This window comes from Lontra canadensis, unplaced genomic scaffold (genome assembly GCF_010015895.1).
Source record: "Lontra canadensis isolate GAN:19392208 unplaced genomic scaffold, GSC_riverotter_1.0 scaffold72, whole genome shotgun sequence".
NCBI classification, from domain to species: Eukaryota; Metazoa; Chordata; class Mammalia; order Carnivora; family Mustelidae; genus Lontra; species Lontra canadensis.
Window position 1 is genome coordinate 10,713,083 of NW_022631066.1, and position 17,694 is coordinate 10,730,776.

At 49.0% G+C, this 17,694-nt stretch overlaps 1 protein-coding gene across 10 annotated transcripts in view; it reads left to right on the top strand.

Moving 5' to 3' along the window:
• FRMD4A (FERM domain containing 4A) overlaps positions 1-17,694 on the top strand; it is a 609,192-nt gene that overhangs the window by 509,792 nt on the left and 81,706 nt on the right. For all 10 annotated transcript variants that reach the window (XM_032880949.1, XM_032880947.1, XM_032880950.1 and 7 more), the window contains 4 exons: positions 4,906-4,989; positions 10,308-10,373; positions 10,607-10,664; positions 14,168-14,254. In XM_032880949.1, coding sequence (XP_032736840.1) covers positions 4,906-4,989; positions 10,308-10,373; positions 10,607-10,664; positions 14,168-14,254 — 295 coding nt within the window. The remainder of the gene's footprint in view (positions 1-4,905; positions 4,990-10,307; positions 10,374-10,606; positions 10,665-14,167; positions 14,255-17,694) is intronic.

The window sequence follows — 17,694 nt, forward strand, 5'->3', positions numbered from 1 at the left end:
TTTAGATATAAAGTAAGGAGGAGATTTTGTATTATGACAGCTGTCTCTTTTGTGAAGCCTTTATGTAATGTCAGTATCATATTTCGTGTTGACCTTGTGAATAACACAGCGGTTCATGGCTTTAACACTATGTCAGTTTTTCAAAATTGAGATTCCCACTCTAAAGGGTGATGTAACAAATTGCTTCTTCTTGTGCTATTTGAGTAAGATTATGGTCTTCAATTATAGACTTAGAAAAAATTTTAATAAAAATTTGTTTTGAATGTTACAAGTTTACAACTATGTTAGAAACTCACAAAATGTTGAGTATCATCCTAGGAAACCAAACTCACCAATGAAGAAAAACAATATTTACTGAGATAAATTAACACTTAGCATCAGAAATAAAACCACATAATTCATAAATGTTTGTAATTTTGCCCCTCTATAGAGTGTGGCCTGTTTATCCATGATCCATGCCCAGAATCTAGAATCCCATGCTGGAGAAGTCCCAGGTGGGTGCCCAGGTGCTTCCCTTTGTCTGCAGATGGTCACACAATTGCCAAGAGAAGCTTTACAGACAACATCCCAGCTAGCAGCTTTGCGAACCCTCCCTGCACACCACCCCCACAAAAAGTAGGTGATAGGGAGGAGATCAGCAAGTGTCTGGCAACATGAACTTGAACATGTTTCACAAAATAAAGAAGAGGGAGAAATGAAAAGGAAAGAAAGGAATAGTTTCCTGCATTTTTTAAAGATTTTAGAGAGAGAGAGAGAGAGCAGGAGCAGGGGGAGAGGCAGATGGAGAAGGAGAGGCAGACTTGCCACTGAATGGGGACACTGTGATCATGATCTCAGCCAAAGGCAGATGCTTAGCAGACTGAGCCACCCAGGTGCCCCTGCTGTATGGCTTTTAAAGATCAGCAAAGAAGAAAAAATACGTAGCTTTCCTTATTAATCCAGCTCAGAGTTTTCTAGGTTCATTGTACCATGGAATAAAGTTGTCGAGACCCACGGTGCATGTCTGAAACTTTAGTCCCTGTGTTTCCAAATTCAGAAATGTGTAGGTTTTAGACAGGTGATCTGGGAAAGTCCTGCACACCGTGTCGGGGTCTGGGATGGCACTTGAAGCCCCATCTCTTACTGTGCCTGCACTAGAACATGGATGGATAATCGCACCAAGTAGAACAGAGAAAGGTCAGACATTGCCTCATGTGAAAAGTTTACGTTTACCACTAAGTGGGTTAAGAAATATTTCATAGAGCTTTTCAGTTTGGGAATTGTGGATCATGAGGAACTGTAATACTCTTTTACTTATGAAATCCATCTTGCTGGGGAACTTGACTTTCATGATGGGCTCATAAAACATGGAGGCATTAGTGTGACGCTAGCATCATGTTGCCTTTTCTGGATTTCAGGGAAGTGCTCCCTGCTATCCTGGTTTGACATTCTGGGTTTACTGCCCTTTAGTGTTTGAGAATTGTGTGTGTCAGAAACCCTGCAGGATTCTGCCGCACTAAACATGTTCTCTTCGCCCCAGATTTGTCCCGCAAATTATGCATGTCTCGTTTAACCCAAGGAGAATCTCCTGAAAAAGCATTTCCTCATTTTTTGAAAGAAAACAAAACTGTGTAGATTTTGCTAATTTTGCTCTGCAACTTGATTTTTGCTTCCTTGGCTTTATGGTGTCTTAGTTAAATTTGTCGTTGCTGTTATTCGCGGCAAATTCCCCGTTTGATGTTTCTTATCTTAGAAAGTTTTCTTAGTAGATCATTCAAACTTCCTATGTTTGATGACCAGTATAAGTGGTAAAAGAGAGACACATCGTCTCAAAAACCCCTAAACCAAAGACTGGCGCAGGATCGGGAGTCCACTTTTTTGCTGGTAACGTTAATAACTAGCTAAAAGTTTCTAATAGAAGCTGGTTAATGGGGGCACCTGCGCAGCTCCATTGGTTAAGCGTCTGCCTTCAGCTCAGGTCATGATTCCAGGGTCCTGGGATTGAGCCCCACATCGGGCTCCCTGCTCGGTAGGGAGTCTGCTTCTCCCTCTCCCTCTGCCTGCCCTCTGCCTGCTTGTACTTACCCCCACCCCATCAATAAATAAACAAAATCTTTAAAAAAAATCTGGTTAATGTTGAAAATTTTAAAAAAATCTGTTTTATTCTCGGTTTAGCAAATGACTCTAAGTTAGCATTTATCTTCTAAGTTAGCATTTATCAGGTGCACTGAACTCTGGGGGAGACGTCCAAGTAAGTAGAAGACCCTGAGAGAGGAAGCTGAGAACTTCTAGCACATTCATTAGGTTTTAGCTTCTCACGCCTCTGGAGATGGGGCAGCCAGGTCTCCCATCAAGGCAACTGTGTGATAACGCGGCCACAGAGCAGGGCCAGATCATTCCACGGGGCTGACCCCCTCTAAGTTAGTGCAGATGTTTACAGACAGCAGGAAGGCAAATAGAACATTTCTACATAGTTGTCCTCTGGGAAGGATTAAGAGCCATGGATCCCTTCCAGAATGTGATGGATCTTGTCGGCCTTCACGCCTCAGTGATTGCTCGTTCTATTTGTCTGTGTAACCTTGCCCTGGGGGAGAGCCGGGGAAGCCGCTGCAGACTCCAGCGAGGAAGTCAAGCCTGTGATTGTCATCGGGGAAACTTGTTTGCCAACAAACTAGTGCTTGGTGGGTAAGACAATCCCTTCCTCCTCGAGCTCCTTCCTTCTCCAAATATACTCTAAGTGGGATGAGTGCGAGTAAACCCAACTCCAGCTTCAGCTTTGCTGCTTCTCCCACTGCTTCAGCCAGTAAAATTCATCCCCGAAGAGTGCTTTTCCAATATTTACAGTGACTCAAATCCCTTCTCAGGGTGCTTGTTGTTAAACAGGGGAGAGGAAAGACCCAGAGATTCATCATTGTGGGCTCTCCAGAGTTTGGCGAGCTGAGTATTTGCTTACACTATGCCTTTAAAGCGTGCGAGTAAAAATTCCAAACCCTGCTTGGGAATTGAACAGCCCTGAACATGGGGAGCTTCGCTGTTTGAAATCCTCCAGTGGCTGGCCATAGCCTACTGGGTGCGTTTGAACTCCCTGAGCCTGGTTTGAAAGGTCCTCACAGTTCCGTGCCTAATCTGCCTTTCAGTTGGCCTTTTCTCCCCTCGGCTCTACCCCTCCCACAACTCCAATCCATCTTTCTGGCTCAGTGTACCTGCTGCCACACTCTGCTGCGTCCCATCGAGGAGAAAATTATATTCCTGCCCTTTTCTTCCTGCACACGCTGCCCCAAAGCTTGCTCTTCCCCAAGAGCCCAGGGTCTTTCTTTCCTCTGAGCTACTGAATTCGTTGTTTGAGTCCACGCGATGAGACGCTGCTCTGGCATTCAGTTATCTTTCTGTTTGCACGTCATGCCTGCCCGCACCTCTCGGATGAGGACTGTGGTCTGTCATGTTCGCACCCCTACGCTACCATCCATGGAGCGGGGGCTCCCCAGCTACCTTCAGCTTCTGAATGATTGGTAAAGCCTTGCCTTAACACCTAGGTGATAACAGTTGGAATACTTGGATTTATTGATTCAAACAGTAGCAAGCTGAGCCTTCTGGCGGGTTGGTTCTAAGCCAGGACTCACAACAGCGCCGACACCGTTTCTCACTCCACTTGGGAAACACCCTTTCCGAGAACGGCTGTGTCATCAGCCAACACCCGTGTGTCTCCTTGTGGCCATGTTGATGAACTCAGAGTGTTGGAGTGGTTTTGCCTCGTGCCATGTGGCATCCAGAGAGGAGCTGCTGATTCGTTGGCAAGGACGGCTTTTCCGGCCAGTGGGTGATCGTGGAGGGTGATCCGTGAGCAGCATGGGTGTTGGGGTGTTTGCTGTCCAGATGCGGCAGGCGCTCCCCATCTGTGACTGTGCTGCTCCTTCCTTCATCTCTGCTCACCGAGCTCCTAATTCATTGCTCTTCTGATGTTATTGCCCAGCATCCCAGTGACTAAACTCTGCTTTGCTTTGTGTGAGGTGCACAAAAGTTAGAACCAAGGATCAAGGCAGGCTCCGTGGGGTGCGCGTCTGCTAGCCCTGCAGGGGCCATGAGATGCTTGCTGGGTCTCTAAATACCAAAACCATCCCAAGCAGGAGGCCAGTGATTGCCTCTGGAGGTAAAGAGTGGGTACAAACAGCAAATGCACTGGCCCAGCAGGGCCAGAGGGCTGCTGAGTGTGCCGAGAGGAGTCAAGGCTCTGAAGAGCCCTGGTTGAAACCCGGAGGAGTTTTTAGTATCCTTCAAAGTCTGTGGGGGAAAGTATCACTCAAACATGTGAGTCTGTGGGGAAAAGGATTTCTGGTGCCAGGACCACCTACAAGGACCAGATAATCCCTTCCCGCTCTCAGAGTTATTTCCAGGCCTGTCAAAAGTGAAAGTTATTTACTTGTCATATTTTGGACAACAGTTTTCAGTGTGTGGTCAGTCCAAGCAACGAAAACCAGCGTTGTGTGTCAGCAAGGGAAACAGCTCTCAAGGAGAAGCGGTCCATTTTCGGAGGCCCTTGAGCCCCTGACGGATCCCTGGGAGCTCCTCCTGAGAGCTTAAAGGACCCTGGTGACCCTTTTCCTCCCAAATTCGTGCTAACGGGGGCACTGGGTCTGTGTCCCGCTCTGTGTACCGGCCACCTGTGAGTGCTCTGTTCTGCCCTGTTCCATGCCCCAGAGGGGAGGGCTGCTGGGCTCTGCACCCTGTGTGTCCTCTTTCCTCTTTATTAAATAAACTGATTAAAAGGGAGCACCCCTTCCTCCCTCCCACTTTTCATTCAAAGGGAGCAGATGTGGGGTGTCTCGGCCAAGGCTCCTGGGTCGGGTCAGATCCCAGAGCACGGCGGCTTTCTCGGATGGAGGGCGAGCCATTCCTTGGCATTGTCTCTGTCCTCTTTCTTTCTTCCAGCAATGAGGTGGTGAGGAGTGACTTGAAGAAGCTGCCAGCGCTTCCCACTCAAGCCCTGAAGGAGCACCCTTCCCTGGCCTATTGGTAAGCTGCACCCTCTCCACACACCCCTCAGGAGTGAGCCCGCAGCGGGCTCGGGGTTGCCGAGGGTCAAGCTGGACCCCAGCCCAACTGACTCCATCTTGTCTGAGCTGCTTGGGCCTTGGTCAAACCATTTCCCGCACATATTTAGATGCCATGGTTTGCGTGAGACCTCCTTTTTCTATTTTCTTTAACAAGAGAAAAAAAAACAACAACCTTCTAAAATTTCACTTTGGATGGTTTGCCTCCTTGGAGACCCTTTCATGTGCTGCTCAAGTTTCGTTCTGGAATCCTTGTCATTTGATGACAGGATGTGTGAGGTTTTGAGATGTGGAAGAACTATGGGTTTTTTTTTTCCTTCGCAGAAGAGAGAGATTGATTCTTTGATATTTCCCACAGTGTTTCACATCTGATTTGGCTGCCATGTAACATTATGCCCAAGTTCATGTGTCAGGCCCTGAATTACTGATTCTGACCAAAATGGGCATGCGAAAGGGTCCTGGCTTGCAGTTCTGGTCACAGTGGAGTGGGGCCTGCATTCCTGGGTGGTGTGTGCAAATAGTGCTGTGTGCACGGGCCCTGGCCACCGTCCCCTGACACCCAGAAGGTCCCGTCCCCATGTTCCTTCTGCCTCCCTCACAGCAAGCATTGACTGCTTTTATAAACAGTAACAGTAAAACAAAAATCACAGAACAGGTTAATCCCGATCAACTGTACCATGTGACTCTTCTAAGCACTTCTTTACTCTGCTTTACAAAATGTATGGATTACTAACACGTCATCATGTGTGGACACGTTTGCAGTTGGCACGCTCATGGCTCAGCCATGCACGTGACTCTGAGAGACCCTTTGGCTGGGATGGGGCTAGCTTGATGCAGAGGGTATTAGCCCAGTGAGACTCCAGTCCAGAAGTCGTTTCTCCTCAAGAGACCACAGGTTGGGTCAGTGGGAGCAGAAATGATGAAAACAACTCCTGGGGCAGGGAGCTCCCTCCAGGCTGCTGGCATCTCCTCCTTCCCCAATCCCCCACCCCCACCCCCGCCAATCTCATCTCTCTGAGCTGGTTTTTGCCATTTGTCCTTTGCTAACATAGGTGTCGATATGTCGTAGCTTTGTATAATGGTAATCTGCCCTCCAGAACAGAATCTGTTTAACCTGAGACTGTGCATGTGTCTGCTCGCCTCCTTCCAGCCTGGCTGTCTGCATGTGGGAACACCAACAGATGACACTCCTGTTCCCTTATTCCTGGAGCCGTGTTGCCCTCTCCCAGTCCCCTGTGCTCCCTGGGCCTCATCTTCTCTGTCCCACCACCTTCCTCCCAGCTGTTCATGTTTAGGGAACTAGTAGTGAAAGAGCTAGATACAAGAATATGACTCTGAGACCAGTAGTTCCTCCACGAAGGAGATGTATTTGCCATCTGGGGGCTCTGATGTTGCTGGGTTGTTTGGGGTCAAGGTCACTTTTATCCTAAACCAGCCCTCAACCATCTCCTCATTCAGTTGTTGCCAGACACTTTCTACACCCTGTGCTTACCTGCTCCTTCTCTCTCAATCTCCCTCTCTCTCCCTCACTGTCTCCCTCTCTCTCCTCTCTTTCTAGATTTCTCTTTAATTATCTCTGCAGTCGGCTCCTTGCTCACACGTTATTACTATTACAGAAATGCCTTCCTTCATGTTCCTGTCTTCTCCTGTGTCAACACGAACATCTTTACCCACATCTGTACCTATCTTGCCAGAGCATTCCTCCATCTCTCTGACCTGGCTGGCACCTTCCCTGGGCCTCATTTAGACCCAGAGACACCCATGCCACTGTGTACACATCACAGAGAGGATGCAGAAATGGGGAGGGGGGCCATTTTTGAAGCGGGTGCCCCCAGGCTCCACAGCCCAGCTACATACAGGCAGTGTGGACCTTCCCGTTGATTCTTTGCTAAGAAACACCTTATTTCACTGTGGTTGGCTAGTCGTAGTTTGCTTTCGTATTCCAACTTACTTATTTGGATTTTTAGAAAAGCAGAGATTTCAGGAAGAGATAATGATGTTCATGGTTCATAGAGCTGGCAGCCAAACATGTTCAAAGATGTCCCTTAGTCCCAGCTCATGCGTCTCAGTGATTAACATGACCCCTTGTTAGTGGAGCAGACCCTCACTCGCCCTGGCATCACAGTCTCTATCCATCTGCCTGCAGCCCTGATCATCCCCTAAAGGAGGACACAGATTTGCAGTTTTTCCGGGTCTCCTGTTCTTGCTGGCCTTCTCGGATGTGGCAGACAACCGTCAGTCTGGAATAAGCTGTAGGGCACCCATGCTCACTAGTGACAGCCTCCAGAGCAAGGCAGTGGGTTTGAGAATCCCAGCCACGTTTCTGAACGGTGGGGTAATGACAGCTCAGGGAGGCTTGAATTACTTCCCTGCTGCCTCAATTTCCCATCTATAAAACAGAATTAACCCTACCAACCCAATTCAGACTGTGATTAAGAGCAGAAGTAAGAAGTCACTTGACACAATTAACAAATAGTGAAAGGTACATAATAATGCTGAGTAACTATGAAGTAATCCTTTCTGCTAATTTTCCCCAAGCGTGTAACAAGCTTGGACTTCCACTCCACGGGACTTCCCAATCGGGAGACATCTGAGGCAGAGGTTAGAAATATGTGCCCAGGGCCATGGAACACAGCAGTATGAGGGCTCTGACCCGGATTCTCTCCAGGGCCGAGCTGGCAAATGCTGGACGCCCCAGCCCCCACACCACACCAGAGCAGCTTTGCGGAGGCACCAGCCTTTACTCCAAAGTCACTGCCCACTGCGGGAGATGGCTCCTCCAAGATGGGAAACCGTATCATCATTCCCATGTTTCCTCTTAATCCCCCATGCATTTCCTGGGCTCCTTGCGTGCAGAGAGATGATCTCACTGAACGACTATGGCTATGGCGAGTCACAGTCAGCCTTAATCACCTGTCTTTTTCCTTCATGCACCACAGTATCCTCCAATTAGTGTTTTGGGATTCTATTTACTCTGGTTGGTGCATTTTTTTTTTTTTTATATAGTTTTTCCATGGAGCCCCTACCACAGCTCTGGGGTTGCTGGGAAACTTGGCAAATCGCATGCACTGGAGCCATCTCGTAAATTCCAGAGGAAGAAGGGGTGGGGCGGGGGGTAGGGCAGGTTCACAGTTGGCGATGCGTGTGTAATCACAGCATGGGCCCACAGCGTTTCAGTTGGGCCCAAAGAAGTGGGGAAAGCTGAGGAAGGAGAAGCTAGATATCGTGCCCTCACTGATGGCCTCGGGCAGCAGGAGACCCGGGGAGCCGTGGGGCTGGCAGAGCCCTGCAGCTTTTGGGCGCTGAGAAGACACTTAGTCGGGAAGCTGTGGAACAGCTGCTTGCAGGTGTTTTCTGACATTCATTGGACTGAGCCTTGCCTGTGTTCACAGACACAGCACTACATTGATTTCGATCTCCCCAGCCCAGCCCCAGGGTCCTCCCTCCCAGAGCTCGGAAGGGAAGCGGCTCAGATCTACCGTGAGTTGCTTGAGCTTGGATCCAAGAGCTGACCTCACGGAATGCTAGATCCTGTCTGTGGTGGGAAACATGCCACGGCAGTCGTTGATTCAGTGAGTGACAGGGAACAAGCTAGGCGAGCAAGCCCCGGAATGTCTTGACATGACCCTGAAGGTCTGGTGGGGTGGGGTCCTCCCTGGGCAGGACGCTGCTGGAGAATTCTCTCAGGAGGGGGCTTTCTCACACTCTGAGAAGAGCGTCCAGGGTTGCCCGGCAGCCGAGGAGAAACAGCTGCCTCTGCGCCTTCCTGAAGAGAAGGTGTCCAGAGCCCATCCGAGTGACTCTCCAATGAAAGCAGGGCTCCTGTAGCACGCGCCAGTTCCTCTTCTGGGTGTTTGTAAGGACACTCGCTTGCGACGAGTCAGATGATCAAAAACACACACACAGATTTCAGAGTACTAAAATGAAGAGACAGCCATTAAAGATTAAGATAATAACTGGAAAATCAGTAAATGACCCCCAAGTAGTAGTAGTTAGTAAACATAATAGGACACATTACCCCCAAGAAATGGCCTTTCTTTTTTCCTTATTTTTCTTAAATTTTTTTTAAAGATTTTATTTATTTATTTGAGAGAGAGAGAGAGAGTGAGAGAGAGCATGAGATGGGAGAAGGTCAGAGGGAGAAGCAGACTCCCCACAGAGCTGGGAGCCCGATGTGGGTGGGACTCAATCCCGGTACTCCGGGATCATGACCTGAGCTGAAGGCAGTTGCTTAACCAACTGAGCCACCCAGGCGCCCTCTTTTCTCCTTAAAAAAAAAAAATGGTTGGCAGGAAAAGCTTTCGATCAGCTCTGGGATACTAAATAAGAGATGATGAAGGCCAGCCAGCAATGTTTCTGGGGTTCTTCCCTAGAGCTGCGTCCTGTCCTAGAGGTCTGGGCCTGAGGTGAGGGAGGCATAAGACAGAAGGTAGAGAAATGGGGCTCCAGGTGGTGTGGCCAGGTCACAGAGGCCCAGTCTTTTGAACTTGACTCTCCAGCAGGTGGGATGTGCTTCCCCTGTGACTCCCCAGGTTGGTTCTGTGCTTCCAAAGACAGCAGCCATAGCCCCCTGGGCACCGGAGTCACTTCCCAGAGTCCCTTCATGCCCTCTGCCCTGTCAAAGAACGGTTTGGCTGGCCAGTGTCTCCTAAGGCACGAGCTGGTCTCTTGTTATTTTAGAAGGAAGACTTCAGGAGACCAAGGAGTTCCCAGCTCACTTCTGGTAGCTGGCTTGTTTCCCAGTACTTCTCTGGGCTTTTGTCTCATGGTTTGTGTTAGCCAGGCCTAGATTCCAGAACTTTCCCATCCTCCTTGGAAGCCCTCAGCCCTGACCACTGATTCCTGATAGGGAAGCCGTGGGCATTCTGTTGAAGTCAACATCTGTGCAGGCCATGTGCACACAGGATTTGGGCGGTTAGGAGGACCATGAAGACATGTGGGCATTTAGCTAGAGCCTCCCTGCCCCGATCCCCTGCCAGCCGGTCTCCCTCCTGTCCCCAGTCTGTGCCCCTCTCCAGTGACACGCATGCTCACTGCTGCTTCCTCACCTCCCATGGTAGCATTTCTTGCAGGGAGCTGACCCCAAGGGAACCTGTAGCCCGAGGCATCTCACAGGTTGAGTTCAGAAATGCCACGCAGGACAAATCATTTCTCCAGGAGCTGTTGGCTCCTTGGAGCTCCTCTTGAGATGGCTCAGGCTCAGAAGAAGTATCTCTTTTAGCAGGGTGCTGGCCGGGGACCTAGGGACAATATATAACAGTGTTTGTCTTATAATTCTAGCGAGGACCGAGTAATTGAACACTACAAGAAACTGAATGGCCAGACGAGAGGTCAAGCAATTGTAAAGTAAGTGGCCCGTCCCAGTGCCCGTGAGGTTGTGTCTGTGTGTGTTCACACAGCATGTGTCACGGCTGTTCAGTTCTGCTCGCGGAGACCAATCTTGGGGCGGGGGTGATGGTCCAGGGTCGTTCTCAAGTAAATCTTCACTCTGAGAGTTTTGTCACATGCGCACACACGTATATGGTTCCAGTTCTGCCAAATAACCACCCTCGTGTGTGTGTCTCTGTCTCTCTTCCCAGCTACATGAGCATCGTGGAGTCTCTCCCGACCTATGGCGTTCACTATTACGCAGTGAAGGTAAGTGCCAAGACTGCCCCCCACCAAAAAATACAAGCCCCTCTCACTTTTTACCTTTTTAATCTTATTGAAGATGGGGTGGGGGGGCTGGGGGTGGTGTGTGGTGGAGGCCTAGGTCAGGATGGTTATGTGCTGGGGGAGTCCTCCGTGTAGGAAGTCCTCCATGTAGGAAGAATTGATGCAATTTCTCTTCAAAACTCATGTTACCTCCTGTAAAGTGGGTATAATCAATTGCCACTACCTTTTATACTCAGAAGAACCCTGGGAGGTCGGGACTTCAGAGCTGGGACGATTCCATGTAAAGGCAACGCACTGTAGGGAATAAAAACGTTAGGCAGGGTCCGCAGTGTTTTTCTTGGTGGTCAGATGCCACATAGGCAATTTTGGAGGAGGGCTGGCATGAGAGGTTGACAGAACGAGTACATGGCTATTTAAGAAGACAGATCTGGTTGTCTTAAATATTGTGAAGTCCAGTGGAACGTGGACCCTCAATTTTATCCATAATGCCCCTGCCTGGGATCCCTTCCCTGAACTCAGATAACAAGGTGCTGGTGGGCCTTATCGATGATGAGAAAGGATCGTTTTCCTCCCTTCACTTACCCCACCATGAAAAAGTGTAAGTCCTGGCCCAAGTCCAGCCAAAAGAAGGGACAGCACTCCTGAATGCAAGACACTTCCCCCAGCCAACCTGAGATTCTCTTGCTCATTGGCCAGTTTCTTTCCCCGTGTTTCCATCCAGCTGTATTTTTCATTCCTTTGGGCCAGAACGTGTTCTGTGTTTCACGTATCGTTGTGTCACTCATGGCAGCCCACATAGCGCTTTGCGGGTCCTTGGTACATGTTCAGATGCCTGTATTTCCCACCAACCTGCAGCCTTCTGGTGGCCCAGACTGTGTGTCGCCTTCTGTTCCATGTTGCTGGAACCCGCTGTAGTGCCTGACACATCGTAGACGCTCAGTAGGTATTTACTGAGCGAGTGTTTATTGAGAGTTGAACCAGGTGGTTCAAGGTACACTCCCGCGACGGAAACAAATGTCAGAACTCGACTCATGGAGCCCCGTTATGAGGCAGATGCTGGGACGCCCGTTGTGTTACAAGAGGCCTTTCACAGAAGTCAGTCAGCGAGTCTGTCTCTCAGGGGCATGTGTGGCAAATGGGTCTGCTTTCTAGAGAGCAAAAGAGGAATGGCCTGGACTAGGTTCTCTCCTTCACTGTTTGATCGTCATTTGATCTCGCCTCCGTCGCTCAGACTTAGAAGAGAGATTATGAGATTTGCCTCTCCAGCTTCCGCCACCAGAGTCTCCTAGATGCTGGAGGACAGTCCGGGTGGGTGTTAGACTATAGACAGAGTGGAAATCTTTGAGCAGAGACTCCATCCGGTCTTTTACTTGCGTAAACCCGTGTCCCTTCTCTTTGTCAGCCCCGGAGCCTGACAGAAAGATAGCTTCTGATGTATATGCTCTCTGCCTTACAATAAAACTTGAGAAACAGGCTCTTTTGCACTCTGTGAGAGCAGAAGCAAACCCTGTGATGGTCAGAGCACCAGAAGCGCATGCGTGTTTGGCTCGGAATCCTCAGGCCTCCACAACTGCATTCCTACTTACTGGGAGAAAGAGCACAGGAGTCCAAGCAAGCCCGCACCCGCCGTCTCCAGCCTCGCCGGTCAGAGGCCTTGTGAGTTCACAGAGGCTGTGTTCTGTGGCATGGTGACCGCCCACACCTGTCCCCCCAGAGCCGCGGTGGCCTTAAATCCCCGCCTTGGGCTGCTCTCCGGAACTGTTGCAGGACACACAGACACTTTCCAGAGACAGACGTTTTATACCTTTAAAAAAGATTTGTAGGAAATCCTATAGCCTAAAACTTTTCTGAAAATTCCAAATGTATTTCCTTGCCCTTTCTTATCTTTGTGCCTACCTTGAGATAACTCGTGAGTATTTGCAAAGCATGAAGCCAAATTTGAGTTGTTAAGACATCTTCAGTGGGGTGACCTAAGTTATTTAAGGGTGTGGCAATTAGGACAAATGTAGGGGAAGGCTGCTTCCTATGCCCACTGGGCTCCTAGTGTGTGGAAGCTCTAATTAACATCTCAGAGTCTTCCCGACCTGAATGTAGGATCCCAGTTTATAATCTGGTGGCAAGAGGTCTCTGTTAAAGGAATAAAGAGAGGGACTTGGTGTTTCTAATTCGGGTTTCTGAAGGTCTAGGCTTGGATTTTGTTACTTTTGTCTGACAGCATGAGTCCCTCAGTCCAGCGGATCTCTTAAGGTGAGCAGAAAGGACCACATGGTGGTCTCTGCCGTTGGCCTGCTGGAGGGATAGCATGGGTCCTGAGTAGAGCAGGGTAAACCCTTTGCTCTGACTTTTTTTTTTAAAGATCTTATTTATTTATTTTTGCAAGAGAGAGAGAGAGAGAGAGAGAACGTGTGTACAAGCACAAGCAGAAATGGTGGGGGGCGGGGCAGAGGGAGAAACAGACTCCCTGCTGAGCCAGGGAGCCTAACTCAGAACCCGACCCAGGACCCTGGGATCATGACTTGAGCCGAAGGCAGACACTTAACCCACTGAGTAACCCAGGTGCCCCTGCTTTGACTTTTATGTCTTTAAAACTGGAGGAATCTTAAATGCATATCATCGAGTGAAAGAAGCCAAGGTGGAAAGGGTACATATTGTATGATTCCAAGGAGTGGAATGGTTCTGCCAGAACCTGGGAGGGGGGAGAAGAAGGGGCAAACAGGCAGAACACAGGATTTTTAGGGCAGCAAAGCTCCTCCACGTGGTCTTATAACGACAGGTAAACCTCATTATGCATTTGTCCAAACTCACAGAGGCTTCAACGCCAAGAATGAACCCTCATGTGAACTCTGGACTTCGGATGACCGTGATGTATCAATGTAGGTTCATCAGGTTATAACAGATGTTCCCCTCTGGTGGGGATGTTGATCCTGGGGGAGACCCTGCAGGTATGGGGGCAGGGGAGTGTGGGACATCTCTGTACTTCCCTCTCCATTTTGCTGTGAACCTGAACCTCAGACTTCTCTTTAAAAAAAAAAAAAAATAATAATAAGGTCTTTAAAAAGGTTTTTAGAAGTGTTGCCTTCTTTACGGTCCCTTCCAGCTCTGATAGTCGATGACAGTTTTTCTGCTCAGGTCATGTTATTCGAATGCTCTCAGGTATTCTGTTTTGGTGAAACCTGGAGTCTTAGAAGGAGGACAAAGAACAAGGCATTTGTCACTTATTCATAAAGGGTGGGAGTGTGGAAGGACCACGGTGGGCTCCTGGTTAGGAACAGAGCTGGGTCCCCACCCCAGGGCACCTTCCATGACATCTGTTCACATATCTCAGCGTCAGTTGATGATGGGACACATCTGTTAAGGTGAAAAAGAGAGAGGTGGCCTCCATCTGTATCAAGGGATTTGCATTTTCCTGAGCCTGGAGGCCTTCCCTTGGTTTCCATGTGTGTTCTCCAGCCCTGTATTTACCCGTACTCTTTTCCGTGCCCTAGGACAAGCAGGGGATACCATGGTGGCTGGGACTGAGCTACAAAGGAATCTTCCAGTATGACTACCATGATAAAGTGAAGCCACGGAAGGTAAGCGTGCTCTCCTCTGTGGGCGGATGGCTCGCGGAGAGAAGTGAGTAAAAATATGACACCGTGCAGCCTCGGCGCCTCCGGGCTCACCAATCCCCTGCAAATCTGAGTGTATACAGATTACTCCGCAGTCATCCAGTCTGAGTTCCCGGGTAAATATTTTTTCTCCCGGTCACTAGGGAAACCTGAACTGTTATAATTATTTAAGGTAAGAAAACTGGCCTAGCTCTCCCAAAGGAGATGGGCAAAAGGGCTTTGAGGGACTGTCCTGTTCCTTCATTTCCTGGCTGGGGAGGGTGGAGGCTCCGTGCACTTGGGAAAGGGAGGGAATATCTCTGTTCCGTCCTGAGGCCAATCTGAGCTTTCCCGAAGCTTGTCAGTGTGCTTCATTAGTTTTTGTTTGTTTTGGTTTTGGTGGCGGGGAGCTAAAAGAAGAAATTGTAGGTCAAAACAGGGTGAAAAATAAAGAAGAGTCAGGGGCATTCCTGCAAATCGGATAAATAGTTTATGGCATATTAGAAGTGATTAGAAATCTGGAAAAAATAAGGTCATTTGCCAAAAAAGAAAGGGAAGTAGAACCGCGTTTGCAAAGCCATCGTAAACGCAAAACAGAACATTTGAAGGGGACACAGTGCTTGACTTTTCTCTGTTTTCATTTACACACATTTTTCAGACCAGAACAAATTGAAAAATTACAATGGAAAAATGTCTTTGGGCTAGAGCTGTCATTCAGCTCCTCTGGCAGAGAATAATGGAGAGATGGTATGCAGTTCAAGCCCCGAAATACATATTAAAAGTCTATCAAAACCACACTTGCTGTAGGAGAGGGAAAGCAATATTGGTCCATTATGTCATTCTGGATCGCTTTCCAAGCTTCTTTATCCACGAACGGGATGGAAATCCATACTACATATCTGAGCTTATGGTAGGCTGTCTGCTTAGCATCTGCCTTAGCCAGCTGCTTTATTAAAATGATAGGGGGAGAAAGTGGCCCTTTGCTGGGGAGGATTTTCACTCCGTTGATCAGTAAGTCAGTTAAGTTCAAAGAAAAGATCCTGAGCAAGTGAAGGGGGCGTTCTCCCTTGGGAACAATTCACCTGGGCATCCAGGGACACGTGGTTCGGTGGCTAAGTCCCAAACCTCTCCAGTTTTCTCTATATGCTGTAAGACCTGCACTGGGTCCTGTGTGATTTGTTTTCTCTGTGTTTTTCTCAGTCGCAGGGTCTATGCTGCTTCCACACTGTCTCTTTCTTTCAGTTTCCCCTCTGCCTCTTTCCCACTTGGCCTTTGTAAGTTTCTGTGCTTTTTTTTTTTTTTTTTTTTCTTTTCCCTTGCATGGTCTCTTCCCTCCCTCCTCCTTTGGACATCCACTCTCCTCTCTTTGCAACCTGGCTGACCTTTTTTCCTGCTTGCAAGAGCCAAGAACCCTCCTAGATCCTCTCGCAAAACCCTGGTCCCAATCCCTCCAGCTCCTGATCGCCCACCCTGGTGGAAGACCAAAGCGGACGTGCATAGTTCCCAGTGAGCAGAGTTCTAATGCAGCGGTAGCATTCTGCTCTCCCTCTGGGGGTGGAAAAGACATGCTGACATGTATTCTTGGGCATTCAGTTTCATTTATTAATAAGTGTGAGCTGGTTTCATTTCTCTAATTGAGGTGCTAATGAAGATTGCAGAACTAATGAGATAGCACCCAATAGATGGGAAACGCAGGGCGCAACACGTGGTAGGGATGCCATCAATTGTCCCTGTCTCTCGGGACTCTGACAGGCTTCAGGATCGGGAAAAGTACGAAGCCAAAAGTGTGGATAATCAGCCACTGACTGAGAGGGTCAGCCATTGACTGAGACTCATTTGTTGAGTTTATCCAGATCAGCAAAATAAAAGTGTTAAAAGGTCAGGAAATTTTTCAGAGCATTGGCTGTATTCAAACCAAGTTGTTACACAAAGTAACGGATGTTTCTGTGGCCTCTGAGGAAGTAGTTATGAGTTGGTGGGGGGCAGAGGGAGAGGGAGAAGCAGAATCCCCACTGAGCCTGGAGCCTGACCCCAGGACTCAGATTTTGACCCCAGCCAAAGGCAAACTCCCAACCGGCTGAGCCACCCAAGCACCCCAGTAGTTGAGATTCTTGAATCTATTACTAACTGAGGGACAACAAAACCACCAAAGTCACCGTTCACTCGTTCATTCAGAAAAATATTTATTGCATACTCGTTATGTGCCAAGTTGAGCAGAAGGTGCAGAGGTACAAGGCCTGGCCAGGTCGTCAGGAAGTGAGGTGTATAATTGTGTCAGTGTCCCCAAGTGCTCTAAGAGAGGTCTGTGTGGGGGTCGATGAAGAATTGAAGGAGAGTCACTGGGCTTAAGGAGGAAAGAAAAGTCTTCCCAGGCAGCAGAGTGGGAGCAGAAGGAACTGGGTGGGCAGGCATGCCAGTGTGCGTGGAAGCCTCATGAGGGAGAGCAGCGTGCCAGGTGGAGAAGCACACAGCTCCACTGGACTTGGAAGCAAGAGGCAGAGGAGGCCAGCCAGAGAGGAGGCTGACAAGGCCCCACTGGGCAGCTTGGGGAGCCCTGAAGGCTCTGTGAAGGGGGTTTCATCTTTGAGGCAGTGAGAGCCACCAAACATTGGACGTGGAGAAGCAGCCGGATGGGAGTCTCACTGTCCTAGAAGCATCGGTCTGGTAGTGTGTGGAGGATGAGCTGGAGAAATACAGGACAGAACCTGCAAACTGGGACGTAATTATGGTGGCATAGGCCAGACCTGGCGGGGGCACAGGGTCTCAGTAATAGGGTGATGTTTAGAAGGTAGGTGAGATTGATCTGTTGTGTGGTCAAGAAGGTGGCCGTCAGAGCAGGAGGGCATCTGGAATGTCTCCCAGCCAGAGCATGGGATATAAGGGCAGGTTAGGATCTGCAGAGTTTGAGGCGTGTTGGGACATCTGGGTTGTTGTGAGAGGTAAGCAGTTCGGTATCCAGTGGTAGCTCCAGAGTGTGAAGAACTTCCAAAAGCATAACTGAACCAGAGAATGAATGGGCACAGGAGAGGGAGAGACACTTGACACACCAGAGAAATTTCTAGTAGCTGTGAACAGACTTGAGCTGAGTTCCCCACCATGACATTCACTGTGGGACAGACCAGGTGGTGCAGCCCTGAACCCGATGTCCTTTGGGGAGTCCTCTTATAAGAAATTAATGAGCAGTCTGCCCGTGAAATAAGAACAGGCGTTTGCAAGGGCTGGACAAGGAAGAGATGCCTGAGTTTCATTAGCTGGAGGAGGATTCTTGTCTGCAAAGATGCGGGGCGGAACCCACAGGAAACCAGACCTAAACCGGAGCCATGGTAGGAACGCAGCAGGGAACTCTTCCCTATCCTCACTCCCAACATCAGCAAGTTCAGAAGAGAACGTCTGTTCTGCTGCCTGCCAAAGCAGAGTGACACGGA